At 45.3% G+C, this 16,874-nt stretch overlaps 1 protein-coding gene across 2 annotated transcripts in view; it reads right to left on the reverse strand.

Annotated features, from left to right (window-relative positions):
* Positions 1–6,524: 6,524 nt before the first annotated feature.
* The window catches only part of FECH (ferrochelatase), a 35,011-nt gene continuing 24,661 nt past the window's right edge, over positions 6,525–16,874 (reverse strand). For both annotated transcript variants that reach the window (XM_075586998.1, XM_075587008.1), the window contains 3 exons: positions 15,204–15,368; positions 13,482–13,541; positions 6,525–13,038 (listed from right to left, as the gene is read on the reverse strand). In XM_075586998.1, coding sequence (XP_075443113.1) covers positions 12,904–13,038; positions 13,482–13,541; positions 15,204–15,368 — 360 coding nt within the window. In that variant the 3' untranslated portion in view covers positions 6,525–12,903. The remainder of the gene's footprint in view (positions 13,039–13,481; positions 13,542–15,203; positions 15,369–16,874) is intronic.

A 16,874-nucleotide genomic window follows, 5' to 3' on the forward strand; every position in this document is an offset into this window, starting at 1 on the left:
TTCCCGTGAAGCGGTGGGACCCTCGTTGGGGTTCCTGGAGAATATCACCTGGATAGGATCAGACGGATGCATCGCACGTCTGACCCTTTGAGAAGCTTGTTGCTGACCCGAGCACCGGAGTGCTCGGAAGGTATTATGTCATCACATGTGCACCAACAAGCCTAGAGGTTTTAGTGACTGCGCAGTCACCCAGTGACTATCTCTGTAGGAGTACGGGACATTGGGTGGGGTTCTTGGGACACTGGGTGGGATCACCTGGTGTCGGGGAATCGTCCTGCGAGACGTCACTGTCAGTGTCTCCTCGTGAGAGAGACACTGGTTATTATTATATTATTTGTAAGTAAAGTAGATATATATAATCACTGTGTGTGTAGTTTCTTATTGGGTAGAATCCTACATAGGTGGAGGCGTTGAAGAAGATCCGTTCCAGAGGATTCACCCCAGGCTCTCATTAGCGGAGGCTCAGACCTCCTGTGAGCCTGCAGGTATACGCACCACACCTGTAACACCACATGTTCTACTCACCCACACTATATATGAGATTGGGTGGGGTGGAATACCCGTTACATTTGGAGGCGCTGCTGAGAGACACCTGGGGTGCCCTGTCCATTTTTTCTAAATTGTCCCGTTCCTATTTTTGTCGCTATGTTTGTGAAGTCCAGAGATGAGGTCCTTGCCTGGGCTTTGCGGCAGTATATGGAACCTGGCCAGGTAGTGGCGGTAGGAGGCATTCCCGCTCTTATACCCGCGGTTAAAGTCCGGGAGTATATGTGTAAAATTCCTGGGTGGCTGTGGACATGTGTCTTAGAGGAGGAACAAGATTCCACGTCCACCTGGAAAACCATTCTTTTTGTAGTGACTCACACTGAGGATATATGCCTGGCAGAGGCACCATCCGCACTGTTAATGCCCGGGGGCCCCTCAGAAGGGTACCCCCTAGTCTATGCCGACCCAGCAAAATGGCGTCTCCCGCCAAATCAGGAGAGCGCACGTGCTGCTGACTGCATGCCTGCACAGACAGATATCGCAACAATCTGTCCGGGTTTGGCGCGAAAGTCAGAGCCCCTCCCTTGTGATGTGAGTGACTCAGTGCAGAGCGAAAACCACTCCCTTGTAGAAAGTGCCCTTCCTTTAGATTCCACCAGGGGGAGCAAGCACGGTTATCTTCAATCATACATGGACGCTGTGATAGACACTCTGATCTTTGAGGATGAGATGATGCATGAGGATGAGGTAGACTGTCAGGGGATACACCCTAATGTGTATGTGCCCTGGCGAGCGCCAGGAATAGATCTCCTTATGCTACTGTGCCCCTGCTTGCAAGAAGCCTATGACGAGGGAGCCATCATGTCCCAAGTGCCACTAGACTTCAGGATCACCGAGGTAGATGGGGAGCCGTGTACACAGTGCTTTAGCCCCACCTGTGACTGTTCTAGGGGAGCACTGGCGTGGGAACCTCAATGTGATTGTTACGGTGCAATTTTCTTGATGCCTATTGTACCCCAGTCTACAGAGCCAGCTAAAGAGCCAAGTGAACCCTTGGCGGAGAAGAGCGCGACTGCAGTGGAGGTACCGGAGCACGCCAGCTTCGTACCCACAACCACTGGCTGCATTTCAGGAGAATCTGGTGACTACCTTGCGGAGGATACTGTCATGATATCTTCCGGGGAAAAGGTGGAAGTCCCATCGGTGGCGATGCGCCTACCGGCGAACCACCCCAGCGGTGATGCAGAGGATACAGAGTCTGCTGAGGGTCCGTGTACCCTGGAAGAGGTGTATTCCGATGTTGCGGACCCTGCTGTGGGCCCGTGTGCCCTACGATGGTCAGTCAGACCTACTACAGAGGTACCATCGGTCCTAGAATGGGGACCAGTACCTAACGCCGACAAGGGTGAGTCGACTGCCCCAGGGGTGTCGGGGGTGAGCCTCCAGGTGATCGCGGAGCACGATGGCTCCTTAAGTCTGGTCACCAGGGCGAAGGGCTCCCCTCTTCATCGCGTCCTGGCGGAGGTGTCCTCACTAGAAGGTAGCTGTCCAGACAAGAGAGTGGACCAGTGTCTACCGCCGATCCTTCCGGAAGAAGGGAAGCCCATCGTCAGCCAGCCGAGTGGTAAGGAACCCCCTTGTTCCCCACAGACTCCGATGGAGGTGGCCGTGAAGAAGGCCAAAGCTACGGTTCCTGAGCGGAGTGTGAGCCCGTGTGCTCCGACACAAGTGGTCCCAGGACTGGGATCCAACGCTCCCGAAGTTCGAGTCAGTGAGTGGACTGTCCCAGAAGAGTTGGGGACAGGTCCCGATACCACCAAGGTGGGAACTGACAGCGTCCCCGAGGACCTGTTGGCCACCGTGAATCACTGCAGGGGTAAGGTGTCTACTTTTTCCCCCCTGCCAGGTGAAACCGAAACATTGTCCAGTGCTCGCTTCTCAGTGGGAGCCTCGCAAAAATCTGGAGACAAAGACTGTGTGGAGAGAGATTCAGGGGAAGCTGCCTCCTTCAAGCCCAAAAAGGAGCGCCCCATTCCTCAGGTAGTGGACCGCGGGAAAGGTCCTGGCCTCCTGGTCTACCGCATCCCTGCCGCGGATGACCGGGTAAAGGTCTGCTTCAGAGACACTGTGCTACTCCTTCCACCAGGGGGAGGAAGTAGCGAAGAGCCAGTTGCTGTCGCTTTAGAGTGGGCTCTCCAAGAAATTTTTCTGGGGGAGGCTCACGGACGCAAAAGTGAGGTACCCCCACATGTTCAGTTCGGGGCACCCCACACATGGTCTCAGCACGCTTCGGGTTATTGGTGTGAAGTGCAATGTAACCTGAAGTATAAATTTGACATGTGTTGTGTATTCTGTGTACTGCATTTTCACAATGTAATGTTTGTGCAAGATTACAACTGCTATCCAAGCGAGGACGTTGGAGTTCCACCAGGGGGAGAATATAGCCTGGAGCTCCCGTGGCTCCTGGAGACCCCCCTTCCCTGGAGCAGCTCGATCGCGGGTACTGAAAAACCCGACGGCTGCTTCCAAGGGTGGGGGCTGGAGCAGGGAGCAGCGCGGCTTCTCCTGCCTGCGGCCGGTTGCCGGGGACGCGATCGGGCCGTTGCTAAGGCCGCGATCGCGTCTCTAAGGTCCCGGCGGCCGCAGAGCAGGGCGCCGCCATTGCGCTTCAAGTCGCGCATGCGCAGTGAGACCCCGGCGGCCCAGTTAGCTCGCGCATGCGCAGGGAGGCTGCGAGAGGCAGGGAAGAGTCGCGCGAGGGCAGAGACAGAGCAGGAAACAGTGAGGTGGCCATTGGTAGTTCGCGCAGGCGCAGGAGAAGCGCGCACTCGGCCCCAATGGTGTAGCAGCCCCCTGGGAACTACAATTCCCAGGAGGCATAGGGAGACAGGCACCAGGTGCCTGATAGTGGCCAATAGGGCTGGAGGAAGCTCAGCCCGGGAAAAGAGATACATTTCCCGGGCTTTGCATGAGTCACGTCAGTTGGAGCAGCGGAGCTGAAGGGGAAGGAAGGATGCGGGGAGTGAGTGCAGCTCCTGCATCCAGATAGGTACCCTCACCCTCCAGGTAGGCCCCAACTCCCCACCAGGTTAGTGGGTAACTGAAAAGGGACGGCCCTAGATAGGGAGGTCACCCTTAGTGTATGTAGTAAGGTGCAGGTTTGGCAGTGCCACAGCGGGTAGTGCTGTGCGCACTGGCAAATAGGCACAGCGTGTGTGCAGTGGATGATTTGCTGCGGGATCCAGGTGGCTGTGTACGATTGCCAGCTGTGTGTGTGTCGCTGCATGTGCTGGGCGCAGTGTGTGCAGCGTGTGTGAATGTCTGCAGGCTGACAGTGAGAGCGGTGTGTCTGCTGCAGGCTGTTAGGAGTAGCGAGTAGCTAGATGTTAGGGAGGATTAGGGACTTGGGTAGATAAGGGAGTGGGGCAGGTTATTAACCCCGCAGGCCCTAGGAGTTTCCCCCAAGTCACCTCAGGTTGCGGTTCATCAGGGACAGGCCCTAGGTTAGGGTTCCTGTCACTTTAGGGTTAGTTAGGGATAGATAGGGATAGCGGCGGCTGCTGTTCCCGTGAGACGGTGTGTTACCGAGAGACGGTTGTGTTCCCGTGAAGCGGTGGGACGCTCGTTGGGGTTCCTGGAGAATATCACCTGGATAGGATCAGACGGATGCATCGCACGTCTGACCCTTTGAGAAGCTTGTTGCTGACCCGAGCACCGGAGTGCTCGGAAGGTATTATGTCATCACATGTGCACCAACAAGCCTAGAGGTTTTAGTGACTGCGCAGTCACCCAGTGACTATCTCTGTAGGAGTACGGGACATTGGGTGGGGTTCTTGGGACACTGGGTGGGATCACCTGGTGTCGGGGAATCGTCCTGCGAGACGTCACTGTCAGTGTCTCCTCGTGAGAGAGACACTGGTTATTATTATATTATTTGTAAGTAAAGTAGATATATATAATCACTGTGTGTGTAGTTTCTTATTGGGTTCCTATGTAGGGTCATTCTACACTTCCCTAGAATCCTACATAGGTGGAGGCGCTGAAGAAGATCCGTTCCAGAGGATTCACCCCAGGCTCTCATTAGCGGAGGCTCAGACCTCCTGTGAGCCTGCAGGTATACGCACCACACCGGTAACACCACATGTTCTACTCACCCACACTATATATATGAGATTGGGTGGGGTGGAATACCCGTTACATATATATATATATATATATATATATATAGCCACTGCAATCAGAAAAGCTCCAAACCCCTGAGGAAGTGACACTCCAAGTCACGAAACGCGGAGTGGAGCCCAACTGCGTCATCTGGTATTGAGGAGTCTCTGACGTGGCAGTGACGTAATCAGGGGAGTTGTCGGAAGGATTTGCGGCCGTGAGGAGAGGGTAGCCTACCCCTGCTGCCAGACGCCGAGCTCCAGACTCAAGCTGCGGATGGCAATATAGTATCAAGTGATAAGACTAGACACATTGTAAGTGTGATTTATTTTGTCTTGTGGTTTTATTAAAGTGTCCCCACTGTACTACGCCATATCTATCTCATTTTTGGGGGAATACGTGCTGGTGTATGGTGTGAGGACTTGGATTGGAGATCGTGCTGGGGATTGCGTGGATCCAGGGAGACGATCGGTGGCTAAAGCACAGTTTAAATCCACTACAATCATTATCAGAGCATGCTGTAAGTAGGCATTTTAAAATCGTAGAGAGGAAGTTTCTGCTGAGTGTGTCTGCTGTGCAGTGGTCTGTTTTCTTTCTCTTATACCCGAGGAGAAGCATTTTTGGGAAGAGATAATGCAAGATCTACACCCCTTGACTGTTTTGGACATTCCATGAACATTGGGACTGGTATATCAGTATCTTTAACCCATTTTTGCCCCGGGGATTGCATTTTCTATTCTCATCAGAGATCTATTGTCTATGGAAAGGGTACTTACTGTACATTTGGTACAGTATACATTAAAAAAATAAAAATACACCACAAGCAAATTGTTTTTGTTAAAACAACATTATAATTCAAAATCAATGTTAACATGTTTGTACAGTGTATTCAAAAATCATTGTACAGTGAAATGGAAGTCCTTTTTATGTAACGCTAAAGTCATAGGGAAATGCACAAATATCACTATTATTTCAATATTAAATAGCATTAGATCTTTTTTCCTGGCTCACCTTTCACATGTAGTTAAACAGTTAAGAAAGAGACGCTCAAAACAGATTTCAATCTTGCACCATCTAATTTTCACACATAATGGTTTGCTTAATGAAAGTGCTGGATCACAACGGTATTATTAACTTTTACTGTAGGTCATTTCATTAGTATTAACTTTGCCACACTGCACTACGGAGCAATTAGTAGTGGTATCGGATGAGACAATAACATGTCCGAAAAGTACAAAGACGGCGCTATGAAATTTGATATTAAAAAGTCAGCAATAAATGAAGTATTTTCATTTTCAAATGTAAACATTAACTTCAAAAAGGCGTGCAATATTAAGACCATACAAATCATTCAAGCATTAGTGTGTCCGTCTGTTGCACAAAGCAATGGTAAAGCACACTTGTGAGCAGTCACATCTGAGACAGGTCCACAAACCAGCCTTTCCCCATAATCACACCGCATACCGTGCTTCCACTGCAGCAAAGGATGCTGGGTAGTGACATGCAAATGAACACTCAGTGTGTCAGTGTTTGCTGCTTATCCCCTGTACAATGGATCCCTACAAGCCTAAAACTGCAGTTTTGCCGTTTTTAAAGCCAAGCTTGGATTAAAAAGTAGTGCATGACCAATAAACAGACTCACAGACAGCGGGGTCAACCTGTTTTGGTCTAAATCAGCGCGAGGCTGGTTACAGACCTTGTATTGCCTGTAGCACCAAACCTTTCAATGCCAAAGGAGCCTGCTATGCATTGGACAACTGGACTTTCTAGTTGCCTGTGTGTCAGCTGTAGTCAGAGCCCTGTTTACCACTTAAAATTAAATCTAAATTGTTAGACACACACACACGTTTGAATGGACAATACATTCCAGTGGAATATGAATTGTAGGACTATGTTTATTTAGGTTTAGAAATGATGACAATAAGATAGAAGAGTTCTGTGCGCTGGCATCAAGTCAAGGGAAGAAATAATAAAAAATAAAAAAACACTTCACACACAATTGGAGCCGTTTGTAATTCTTTTTCATTGGACGGTGACGGAGAAAAAGGAGAATAAAATCTCAGCATGGCGTACACTGGTCAAAATAACTTAAGTACAGGCAGTCCTCGGTTATCCGACACAATGCGTTACTCCAAATGGCGTTGGATAGCGAAACATCGTAAAGCGAAACACGTTTTCCCATAGGAACACTGTTTAAATGAAAGGTTCCGTTCCTGAAGGCATTTTTAACACTAAAATACACCAAATATTTTACGCAGGCAATAAGATATGCAGCACACACATAAATTATATAGTGTATATACTGTATTATATATATATATATATATATATATATATAAAACATAATATATAATATAGTATAACATTATATATATATATTATATACACATAAACATACAACTTTGCAAAGCGTCGTAAGAACGTTGGATAAGCCGTTTTGGCGTTATAAAAATGAACATAGGTATGCATTGCACAGTGTTGGATAAGCCATTCATTGTAAAACGAGGACTGCATGTAGTGGTACTGTGCCTGCCAAAATAAAAATGGCCAGATATTGTAGTAAAGCCACATGGGCCATATTTTAACATAAGATATACAATATTTATGCATGGATATAAAGGAAGGGAGTTGGGCTTCATAAAATAAACCACATTTTCTTTAAAAGGAAAGGGTTGGTTAGTGTGTGTGTGTTATATTTTTTTTTATTAAAAGAAGTTTTAACACACGATTCTAAAAAGTTACATTGTCACGTTGTGAGCGATCACATTTGTTCCAAGAAAGTAAATGATGTGTCAGTTCATTACTAAAGGGTCATATTTTTGTTGAGCCAACAGACACTACCCCTTTAATAAAGAACATATATGAATGTCATAGCAGGCAACCTAGGTCACATATTTAACACTTGATTGCCACCGTAAAGTACCTTCCAGTTTCTGACAGCAGATTCAAACAAAATCACACAGATCACCATTCATAAAAACAAAAAACTGATGAGTATTAAGGCACATACATTGTGTGCATATACAGAACGTATACTGTACATGTGTGCGTATACAGAACGTATACTGTACATGTGTGCGTATACAGAACGTATACTGTACATGTGTGCGTATACAGAACGTATACTGTACATGTGTGCAAATACAGAACGTATACTGTACATGTGTGCGTATACAGAACGTATACTGTACATGTGTGCGTATACAGAACGTATACTGTACATGTGTGCGTACACAGAAACTAAATCCCAGATGCATGTTCTCCCAGGAGCCTAACCCGGTCACATAGAATAACAGAAGTGCCGTTTATTTTGCACGGGCTGCATGTAGCCCAAGGCTGCGGTCCCAGTCACCGCCACAGCGCACGGCTCGGCGTGTGCTGTGCTATCAAGCCCCGCCCCCCAGTCCGGCCGGATCCCTACCTTGTCACGCACCTTTCCCCAGCGGTGCGCGACAGGTTTTCAGGGAGGCAGGAGAATTTGAACTTGACATCTGCGACGGGCGCGTGGCCACGCCCCCGTCGGCGGTTCATCCAATAAGGGCGAACCAGCCGCGGGACGTCATGGCCACGCCCCTGCAAACCCACAGCCACGCCCCCTCCCGTCGCAAACCTTCCCTCTCCCCCCAGACCGCAGATCGCGGTGTAGCGCTGTGCACGCGCCGCCCCCCCGCCGGGCGTGCGTGCCACAGTGAAGACTGGGGACTCAGCCTAAGCCTAGGGGTTTGCAATATACAGACTAGAGCACTGTAGTTCTATTTAACTATAGGGTTAAATGTAAATTAACCACGATCTATTTTTCCCTTCTGGTCCTTTTCTGTCACATACAGTAGAATAAGAGGCGTGCAGTTCATTTTCTTCCCTACAGGCTGCATGTAGTTGCAAGCAGCAAAGATATACAAGTCTGATTCTTGCATGTGGACGGGTAAGTTAGTAGGAAATCCCTGTTACATATTTTCTACGTCCATATTTTGTATGGAAATGCAATGGACCTGCATAACTTGTTATAACGACCGTAGATGTTTTTTTTTTTTTTTTGGTGTCTTAAAATGAAATTGTCCCTACCAGGGATGCAAGGCTGTCTAATATTAACCTTACTAAACAAAAAAATTCTGTGTTCTAAACTATGTTATATATCTTTCCCAGCTGTATTGTTCCTGGAACGCTATAGATGCCTTGAAGAATGTGACACCTTTTCTAATTGACTAGTTCTTCATACATTAAGTTATCATGTACAGCTCCACACGAGGAATAGTTTTCTACAATCACAATTTTATCTTTGAAGAACTTTCATGCCGGACTATTTTTTCCCCTCAAAAAACTAAATAAAAACAGGCCATTAAAGTCCCCAAAGGTTTAGTAAACTTAACAGCCTCGGGAGGGAAGCACGTTGGTATTCGTTATTCTGAAAGAACAGAGAGAGACAGAACGAGAGAGAGAGAGACAGAACGAGAGAGAGAGAGACAGAACGAGAGACAGAGACAGAACGAGAGAGAGACAGAACGAGAGAGAGACAGAACGAGAGAGAGAGACAAAACGAGAGAGAGAGACAGAATGAGACAGAACGAGAGAGACAGAACGAGAGAGAGAGAGAACGAGACAGAATGAGAGAGAGAGACAGAATGAGAGAGAGACAGAACGAGAGAGAGAGACAGAACGAGAGAGAGAGACAGAACGAGAGAGAGAGACAGAACGAGAGAGAGAGACAGAACGAGAGAGAGAGAGACAGAACGAGAGAGACAGAACGAGAGAGAACGAGACAGAGAGAGAGAGAGACAGAACGAGAGAAAGAGAGACAGAACGAGAGAAAGAGAGACAGAACAAGAGAAAGAGAGACAGAACGAGAGAGAGAGACAGAACGAGAGAGAGAGAGACAGAACGAGAGAGACAGAACGAGAGAGAACGAGACAGAGAGAGAGACAGAACGAGAGAGAGAGAGACAGAACGAGAGAGAGACAGAACGAGAGAGAGACAGAACGAGAGAGAGAGACAGAACGAGAGAGAGAGACAGAACGAGAGAGAGAGACAGAACGAGAGAGAGAGACAGAACGAGAGAGAGAGAGACAGAACGAGAGAGACAGAACGAGAGAGAACGAGACAGAGAGAGAGAGAGACAGAACGAGAGAAAGAGAGACAGAACGAGAGAAAGAGAGACAGAACAAGAGAAAGAGAGACAGAACGAGAGAGAGACAGAACGAGAGAGAGAGAACGAGAGAGAGAGAACGAGAGAATGAGAGAGAGAGAACGAGAGAGAACGAGAGACAGAACGAGAGAGACAGAACGAGAGAGACAGAACGAGAGAGACAGAACGAGAGAGAGAGAGACAGAAAGAGAGAGCGAGCGAGAGCAAAAGGTACAAAGTGTTGACATTTTCATTATCCGTCACAGCAACTGAACTGGTTGTGCAGCACCAGAGGCGGCCAACTCCAGTCCTCAAAGGCCACCAACAGATCAGGTTTTCAGGATATCCCAGGCTCGGGGAGCTGAAGCAGGGACATCCTTAAAACCTGACCTATTGGTGGCCCTTGAGGACTGGAGTTGACCACCCCCGTGTTACACTGTTGCCAACACCTTGCACTAAGCCCTAGTGTGTCCTGGAGTGACAGGGTTATATTGTAAGTTACAATACAGTGTGGGTGGGCTGCTCGCTGGATCAAAATGGGAATCATCTTAAGTGATAATCAGCAGGGCGAGACATTGCAGCATGTGCACCATCCAATCGGAAATAATCACACTATTTTCCATGCTCAGCTGTTTCAGAAAGATAAGAAACCAGTTATTTGTGAGACTGGCTCAATGCAGCAGGTGCCTTCTGCCCATCTGACTCCGTGCATCTCGCTCTCTACAAGGGGAACTGAACCTTCCTTTGTGGCGAGGTCACACAATGTGATTTATATGCCGCAGCCTCCAGCATCCAGACCATGGATAAAAATAATAAATAAAATAAAAATAAAAAATAATAATCATGTTCTAAATCCAGATTATCCTCACATTCACTAAATCAAGGCAGCACCAATATATATATATATACACACTCAGCAGTGCATTTAAATAGCCAGAATAGCATGCTAAGTGCCGTCACGGTTTAGTAGATAAGCCGGTTAATACATGATGGCATTTTACAAGATGTAATCAAATTCAAAACTTAAGACATGATGTCATATTAGGTTGTAAAGTACATTTCTCAGGGGAGATGATGTGATCAAACATATACACATACATATGACTGAATATATTTAAAAGCATTATCTTCTTATTCACATGGAAGCTGATCGACTTGACCTATATATATTGCACCAAATATCTAGCAAATGTATTATTATTATTATAGGGAAAGCGTACAAAATAGTTACAAGCTGAAAAATAGATATTTTGTATTCCCCATTATAATAAAAGCGTAAATACAAGCAAAAAAATACTAATGAAGTTTGTATATTTGTACCTGAAATGTTCTGTTTCATGTTGCCGTTTACATATCCCCGCTCCCCTGTTCCCTTTCATATCCTGCGGGTCATCAGGGCTAGAAATGGGCACATTTGGGAGGGTGTTGGGGGCGGATTTGGATGCGCCGCGGAATCGGCGGCTTCCTCTAGTCCGCGGATCAAAAAGGGCGATTCGGGTTGTACGGATTTTTAAAAAAAAAAATTTATTATCGACAATCCAATCTCCGCGGATTGTAATCTTAAAATCCACCAGCGGATTGTATCCAATGGCGGTTTTAGTTTCATCCACACGGATTGCAGCTGGAACAATCTGCTGGTGGATTTTACACCGCGGAACAGATTTTGAATGGAAAGCGCAGGAAATTCCGCTAAACGTATTTTGACGGTTTCGCCCGTCTCTCGGACATGTAAATGTCGGCACAGGAAGTGAACAACCTTTGTGATGTTTTACACCGTGTGAGCGAGTTAGAAACTGCATAGGCTGAAAACCAATATGCTGCTATGTAAAGCAATGCTGTGTATGACTGCACACGTCGAAGAGTCTTGCATTTTAACTCGGGCCCAATATTATTACTGGTGTTACGAGCTACAGATGCAGCACACGTTATTGTCCCCAAGTTGTAGCAGGATATACAAACGCGCCAGCCGGAGCAGACACCACTGTCTTAATTAGGTGCGCGTGAAAAAAGGGGCAGGGCTAGCGTGTAATAATGTTTGCTACATCTGCATAAGGGAACAGACAGTCATACAATGAGGACTGTGTCACCCAATAGTGGTCACGGTCAGTTAAAGCAGCAACACGAGTTTCACTTCTTTTTTCATTTGCGATTACAGGATTGAAGTAGGGGGCCATCGGAGTAGACCTGTGTTCATTTCAGCTTTGTGGGACCCCCTGCTTCCAGAGATACGTGCTTCCGTAGCGGTGCCGGTATCTCCGAAGTCAGAGAAACGGCGTGCTTAACATAACGGCGGCTTAAATTTCCCGAGTCATGCAGGCCAATAGGAAGCTGTGACGTTATCCGATGCAGCTTTCTATTGGCCCGCGTGACATTTAAACTGAAAAGACATACAGGCACCCCCTATGGAGGTAAGCATCCCTGGGAGCAGGGGGTCCCCGGAGCTGAAATGAACACAGTTCAGCTCCAGAGACACCTGCTTCAATCCTGTTATAAACAAAACAAAAATGAAACCCGTATTGCCGCTGTAAAAGGAAGTGAGGACAGGTACAGCACACCAGCACTGCAACAATCTGCTGGCTAGATACTCTATAGTCATGGTGCTGAACTCCAGTCCTCAAGCCCTCCCACCAGCTCAGGTTTTAAAGGACATCCCAGTGTCAGCAGAGGTAGCAACCGAGCCACCTGTGCTGAATCAGGGATATCCTGAAAACCTGACCTGTTTTGGGGGGTGCGGGAAGGCTTGAGGATTGGAGTTGAGCACCTCTGGTCTACAGAACACTTACAGCCAGAGGAATCTGCAACCAGCGGAGCAGGGCCCCCCGACAGCATAGGAGCTAAAGGAGAAGCTGCGAGCCCCAGGAATTGTACAGAGACTCAACAACATCACAGCGTATCCATTTCTACAGAGGCACCATTTCCCCTCAAAAAGCCAATGCCCCCAAAAAACTAAAGCAAAGTCATTCATAGAAATAAAAAAGGTGTACATGTAAGGAAGAAAAAAACATGGTAAGGGAGTTACATTAAAAAAAAAAAATCATCAAGTGTTGCTGCTCTATAAATCACCCCAAAGAAATGCAAGGTTTGTGTTTATTTGCCGTTGCTTCCTGCAGAATGGAAGTCGTTTCTCCTATGTCCGCTCACAGCTGCTGATTTGTGAAGAAGGATTTAGCCTCTCCACACACGGGATTGACACACAGAGGGCATCGCAGACTTAACTGTTTGGAGCAGATCTCTTTGGACTTGATATGCGACAGGACTAAATCGGCGAGAGCCTAAAGAAGTTTAAGGGAAAAAAAAAAATAATAATAATAAAAAAGGGGCGAGGGGAAGATAAGAAAGATAAGATGGGTGTAAGTGAAGAAAACCAATATTCGAAAAGATAATAGTGAAGATGAAACGTACAGCAAATAAATGCAAATCTGGAACTTTTTTCCAAATTGATTGCACTGTGTTGTTTTCCACTCATCAGTCTCGTACACTAGTGGGAATTGGCTTTGCAATGGGAATCTGGTGACTTTAAACCGCAGGCTGCCCCTTCTAATTCTTCAAGGTGTATATAGTGTCTGTGCAAGCTCTGCATTGTTTATCCTGAGCTAGACTTCTGCCCACTTAAAAAGAATAGATTTTCACACATTGTTGCAGTGGTTAGAAGTAGGAACCAATAATCACAGGGATGCAGTCGATAGCATTAAAGCAAGTTTAACAATACTGGTACCTTGGAGAACAATGGATTTCCATTAAGAGACTCTGACCGTCTGATGTTTTCAACTCCGCACTAAAAACAGAGGAAGAAAAGAGAAATGTACTTTATCCGCCATCGTTCTTACACACTTGAAAACCAGGACGTATTTGAATAGATTATTTATGGTTTATTCCAAAATGTGAAAATGATGCATCAAAATCTAGTTTCTAATTGTCAAGCATTCTTGTCTCAATAGATTTGCTTTTATTCCACTTATTTATAAAACAAACATTCAGGGAGGCTCAGCTCAGGGACAGCATGATCTGACATGGAAATGGGTGGTTCTGGCAGGAAAGATGGGGCCAGGTGTTGAAATGTGAAGGGAGTAGGGGGATCAGAGTACCAGTACTTTATTTCTACACCAAGTACTGTTACTTATGCATTTACAAAAACGTACTACTCCAAATTAATTTATTTTTGAAGAGCGTTATCTTAGAAAGTTCCTCCCCCTTCCTATTATTATAGACATTACTTTAAACTTTCCAAAAATACACCACTACTTTTATTTAGCCACTTTACTGGGTAGTGATTGACATTGACACCCAAGATCGACATAATAGGATATTCAAAGTGTAAAGTGGCCGCCTCTATAAATATGATTTGTATCCTTTATTCCCCTTATGAGACATCATTAGATGAAATTTCACTGGGGTTTTATGTTTGCCTTCCTCAGGATCAGGATACTGTAGGTACAAATATAGGATAAAGTATCTGTCGTCTAAATTTAGCATAGGTTGAACTTGGACGTGTCCTTTTTTTCAACCTCCTCTACTATGCAACACGGCTTGGTATCCCGAGATCTACACAAAGCAAGAAATACTCTACAGATACCCACACGCACAGTTATATACACTTTGTTTTTTTAGTTAACGGATATTATATGTTGAGATCTATGCACTGCGAATATTGCCCTTCAATAGGGTAACACTTTGCCCTTTACATCTCAACATGAAAAAAAGAAACAATTCAGCTTTTATGAGCTAGGGTCCCCTGAAGGACACATACGATGTTACCACAGGGAAGGTCCTCGGTTTTGGAAATATTAAAGTCTCCTACTTGTTAGAACTAAGAGTTTTAACAGGCAAATTATAGCCAGCAAGGGGAATGTCATACGCTATAAAATGAGGATACTCTTAGGTACAATACACTTTTCTTGACACCACACATCTATGGAGATAAAGGGGGTTATTCATTAAATTGTGATTGCACAGAAACAAAACTCCCATTGAAATCAGTGTCGATTGGAGCTTTACCGCACAACTCCCAATATCACACTTTAATGAACACCCCCCCGCCCCCGCAAAGTGTAGGGAAACGCAAAGCATAGGTCACGTACAAAAAAGATCAGATTTCACCCCTGAACAGATCAATATGTTGATGCTGAAAATATTTGCAATTTCTCTAAATATTTAGAGCAAACAAACATTTTCAAGGGACCAAAATGTGTGAAATACCGTCTTTTGAAGATCTGGCATGGTATTCTGATATTACTGTATATTCCTCATATTGAAATGTGTAATACAGTATGCACCCTGCCATAGTTTGAAAGTGAATTATAATCCGGCGGTAACTGAACGTTGAGTGGCTTAGAAGTGTGATAAATAGCACCTCGCTGCCACATACACAGACTCCATTGCATCAGCCGATTCCAAGTCAGCTACTAAAAGTCATATGTTATAGAAAAGTCTACTTTACCTCATTTGCTAACACCTGAGCATATTCAATATCCAACTCATAGAGCGTTTCAATGTGGTCACTAGTGAAAGCAATGGGAACCAACAAGATATTCTTATTTCCTCTCTCGCAGAGGCCTTTAATGGCATCATTAGTTTGTGGGCCCAACCAGGCCATCGGCCCAACCTGCAACGTCAAAAATAAAAAGAAGGATTTACCTTGAATCTCATCACATTCTTCATAATAGGAAAAAATCCTATATAGGAGCACTCATTTAAGAGCTGAATAGTTGGAGGGTTGAGTACATAAATACCAGCGATATAGATCCAAGGGGTTTTCTTGCCGCTAACCCTATGGTAAGTGGATCCAAGGAGGAAAAGAAGGAAATGGGCACTGTGGCTTGATATTCAGACGAAACGGTGGAATATGTCCGACATGTAATCCATTTCCTGAATATCAAGCCACAGTGACCATTTCCTTGTTTTCTTCTTCTTAAGAAGAACAAAAACAGACCCAGGCTCGTTGATCGTACAGAAACAACTGTGCAGTCGTTTGGAGCAGGTTTGTAAAGCATTTCAAATAAAAATCACATACCTTAGCATAAGCCATGTATACCTTAAATAAATATGTTAATAACAGGTGTGGGCCACCTCTGAAGCTCCATTACCTCAATTTTATTGAACACTTTAAAGACCAATTAAAAGAAACGTTGGGGGGGTGGGGGGAGGTGAATAAATAAATGGATTTAATAAAAAGTAAAGAACAATATGAAAATCTAATTTCATGTAAAAAATAAATAAATAAACACCCAAGTGGTTTAAAGATTGTGGGAAACACCTGTTAATTTATCTAGTTCCACCATGCTAGAATGTTTAAATGACGCAGCAGTGAATTACCCAAAGTTCTGAATCAGAACGGTTATCCATGGTTATATAGGGATGTGTATGTATGCATATAAACATATACACACACACACACACACACACACACACACACACACACACACACAATCTCCTATTTGCGGATAAATACAAATAAATACTACTTTATTTAAATACGCTTTTGCTTATTTGCAAACATACTATTACACCTTCTTATTAAAGTACAAGGGATTTATTTTATAAAGCCCCTCCTTCCTATTTTGTCAGCATAAATATTCCTTCAATCCTTCTGAAACTGCAGTCCGAAATCTCTGCCACAGCATTGTATACATGTAGATTTTCTTGAAGCAGACACCGCGCCATTTGATCCCCCCTTTTATAGGATCAGAACCAGGGGGTCCCCAGAGCTAAGTTTCAGCTCAGGGATCCACCGGTTCTCAAGATACTTGGCCGTAAAGCTAACAGCGTTACTTCCTAGATTTGTGCTGGGTTTTAAATGACCGTCCAAGAGAAAGCCACAAGTTGTAGCTTTCTATTGGTACGCGGGACCCTTGAGATTTAAACCACGGAGGGGGACTGATAGAAAGGCACTGCCTTCACGTGTGTATCTTGGGATGCAGGTGATTCCTGGAGCTAAAATGCTTGGGGGACCCGCTGGCTTCCATTCTGTCTTAAAAAAAAAAAAATATTTAAAAGAAGCCAAGATTCCTGCTTAAAAATAATGCTCTTCAATGCATTCGTACACACACACACCGACGCTGGAGATCTTCACTATTTACGATCATGAACACATTGTTACATTCAGTGCCCG

This window comes from Ascaphus truei, chromosome 1 (assembly GCF_040206685.1).
Source record: "Ascaphus truei isolate aAscTru1 chromosome 1, aAscTru1.hap1, whole genome shotgun sequence".
In the NCBI taxonomy this organism is placed as follows: domain Eukaryota; kingdom Metazoa; phylum Chordata; class Amphibia; order Anura; family Ascaphidae; genus Ascaphus; species Ascaphus truei.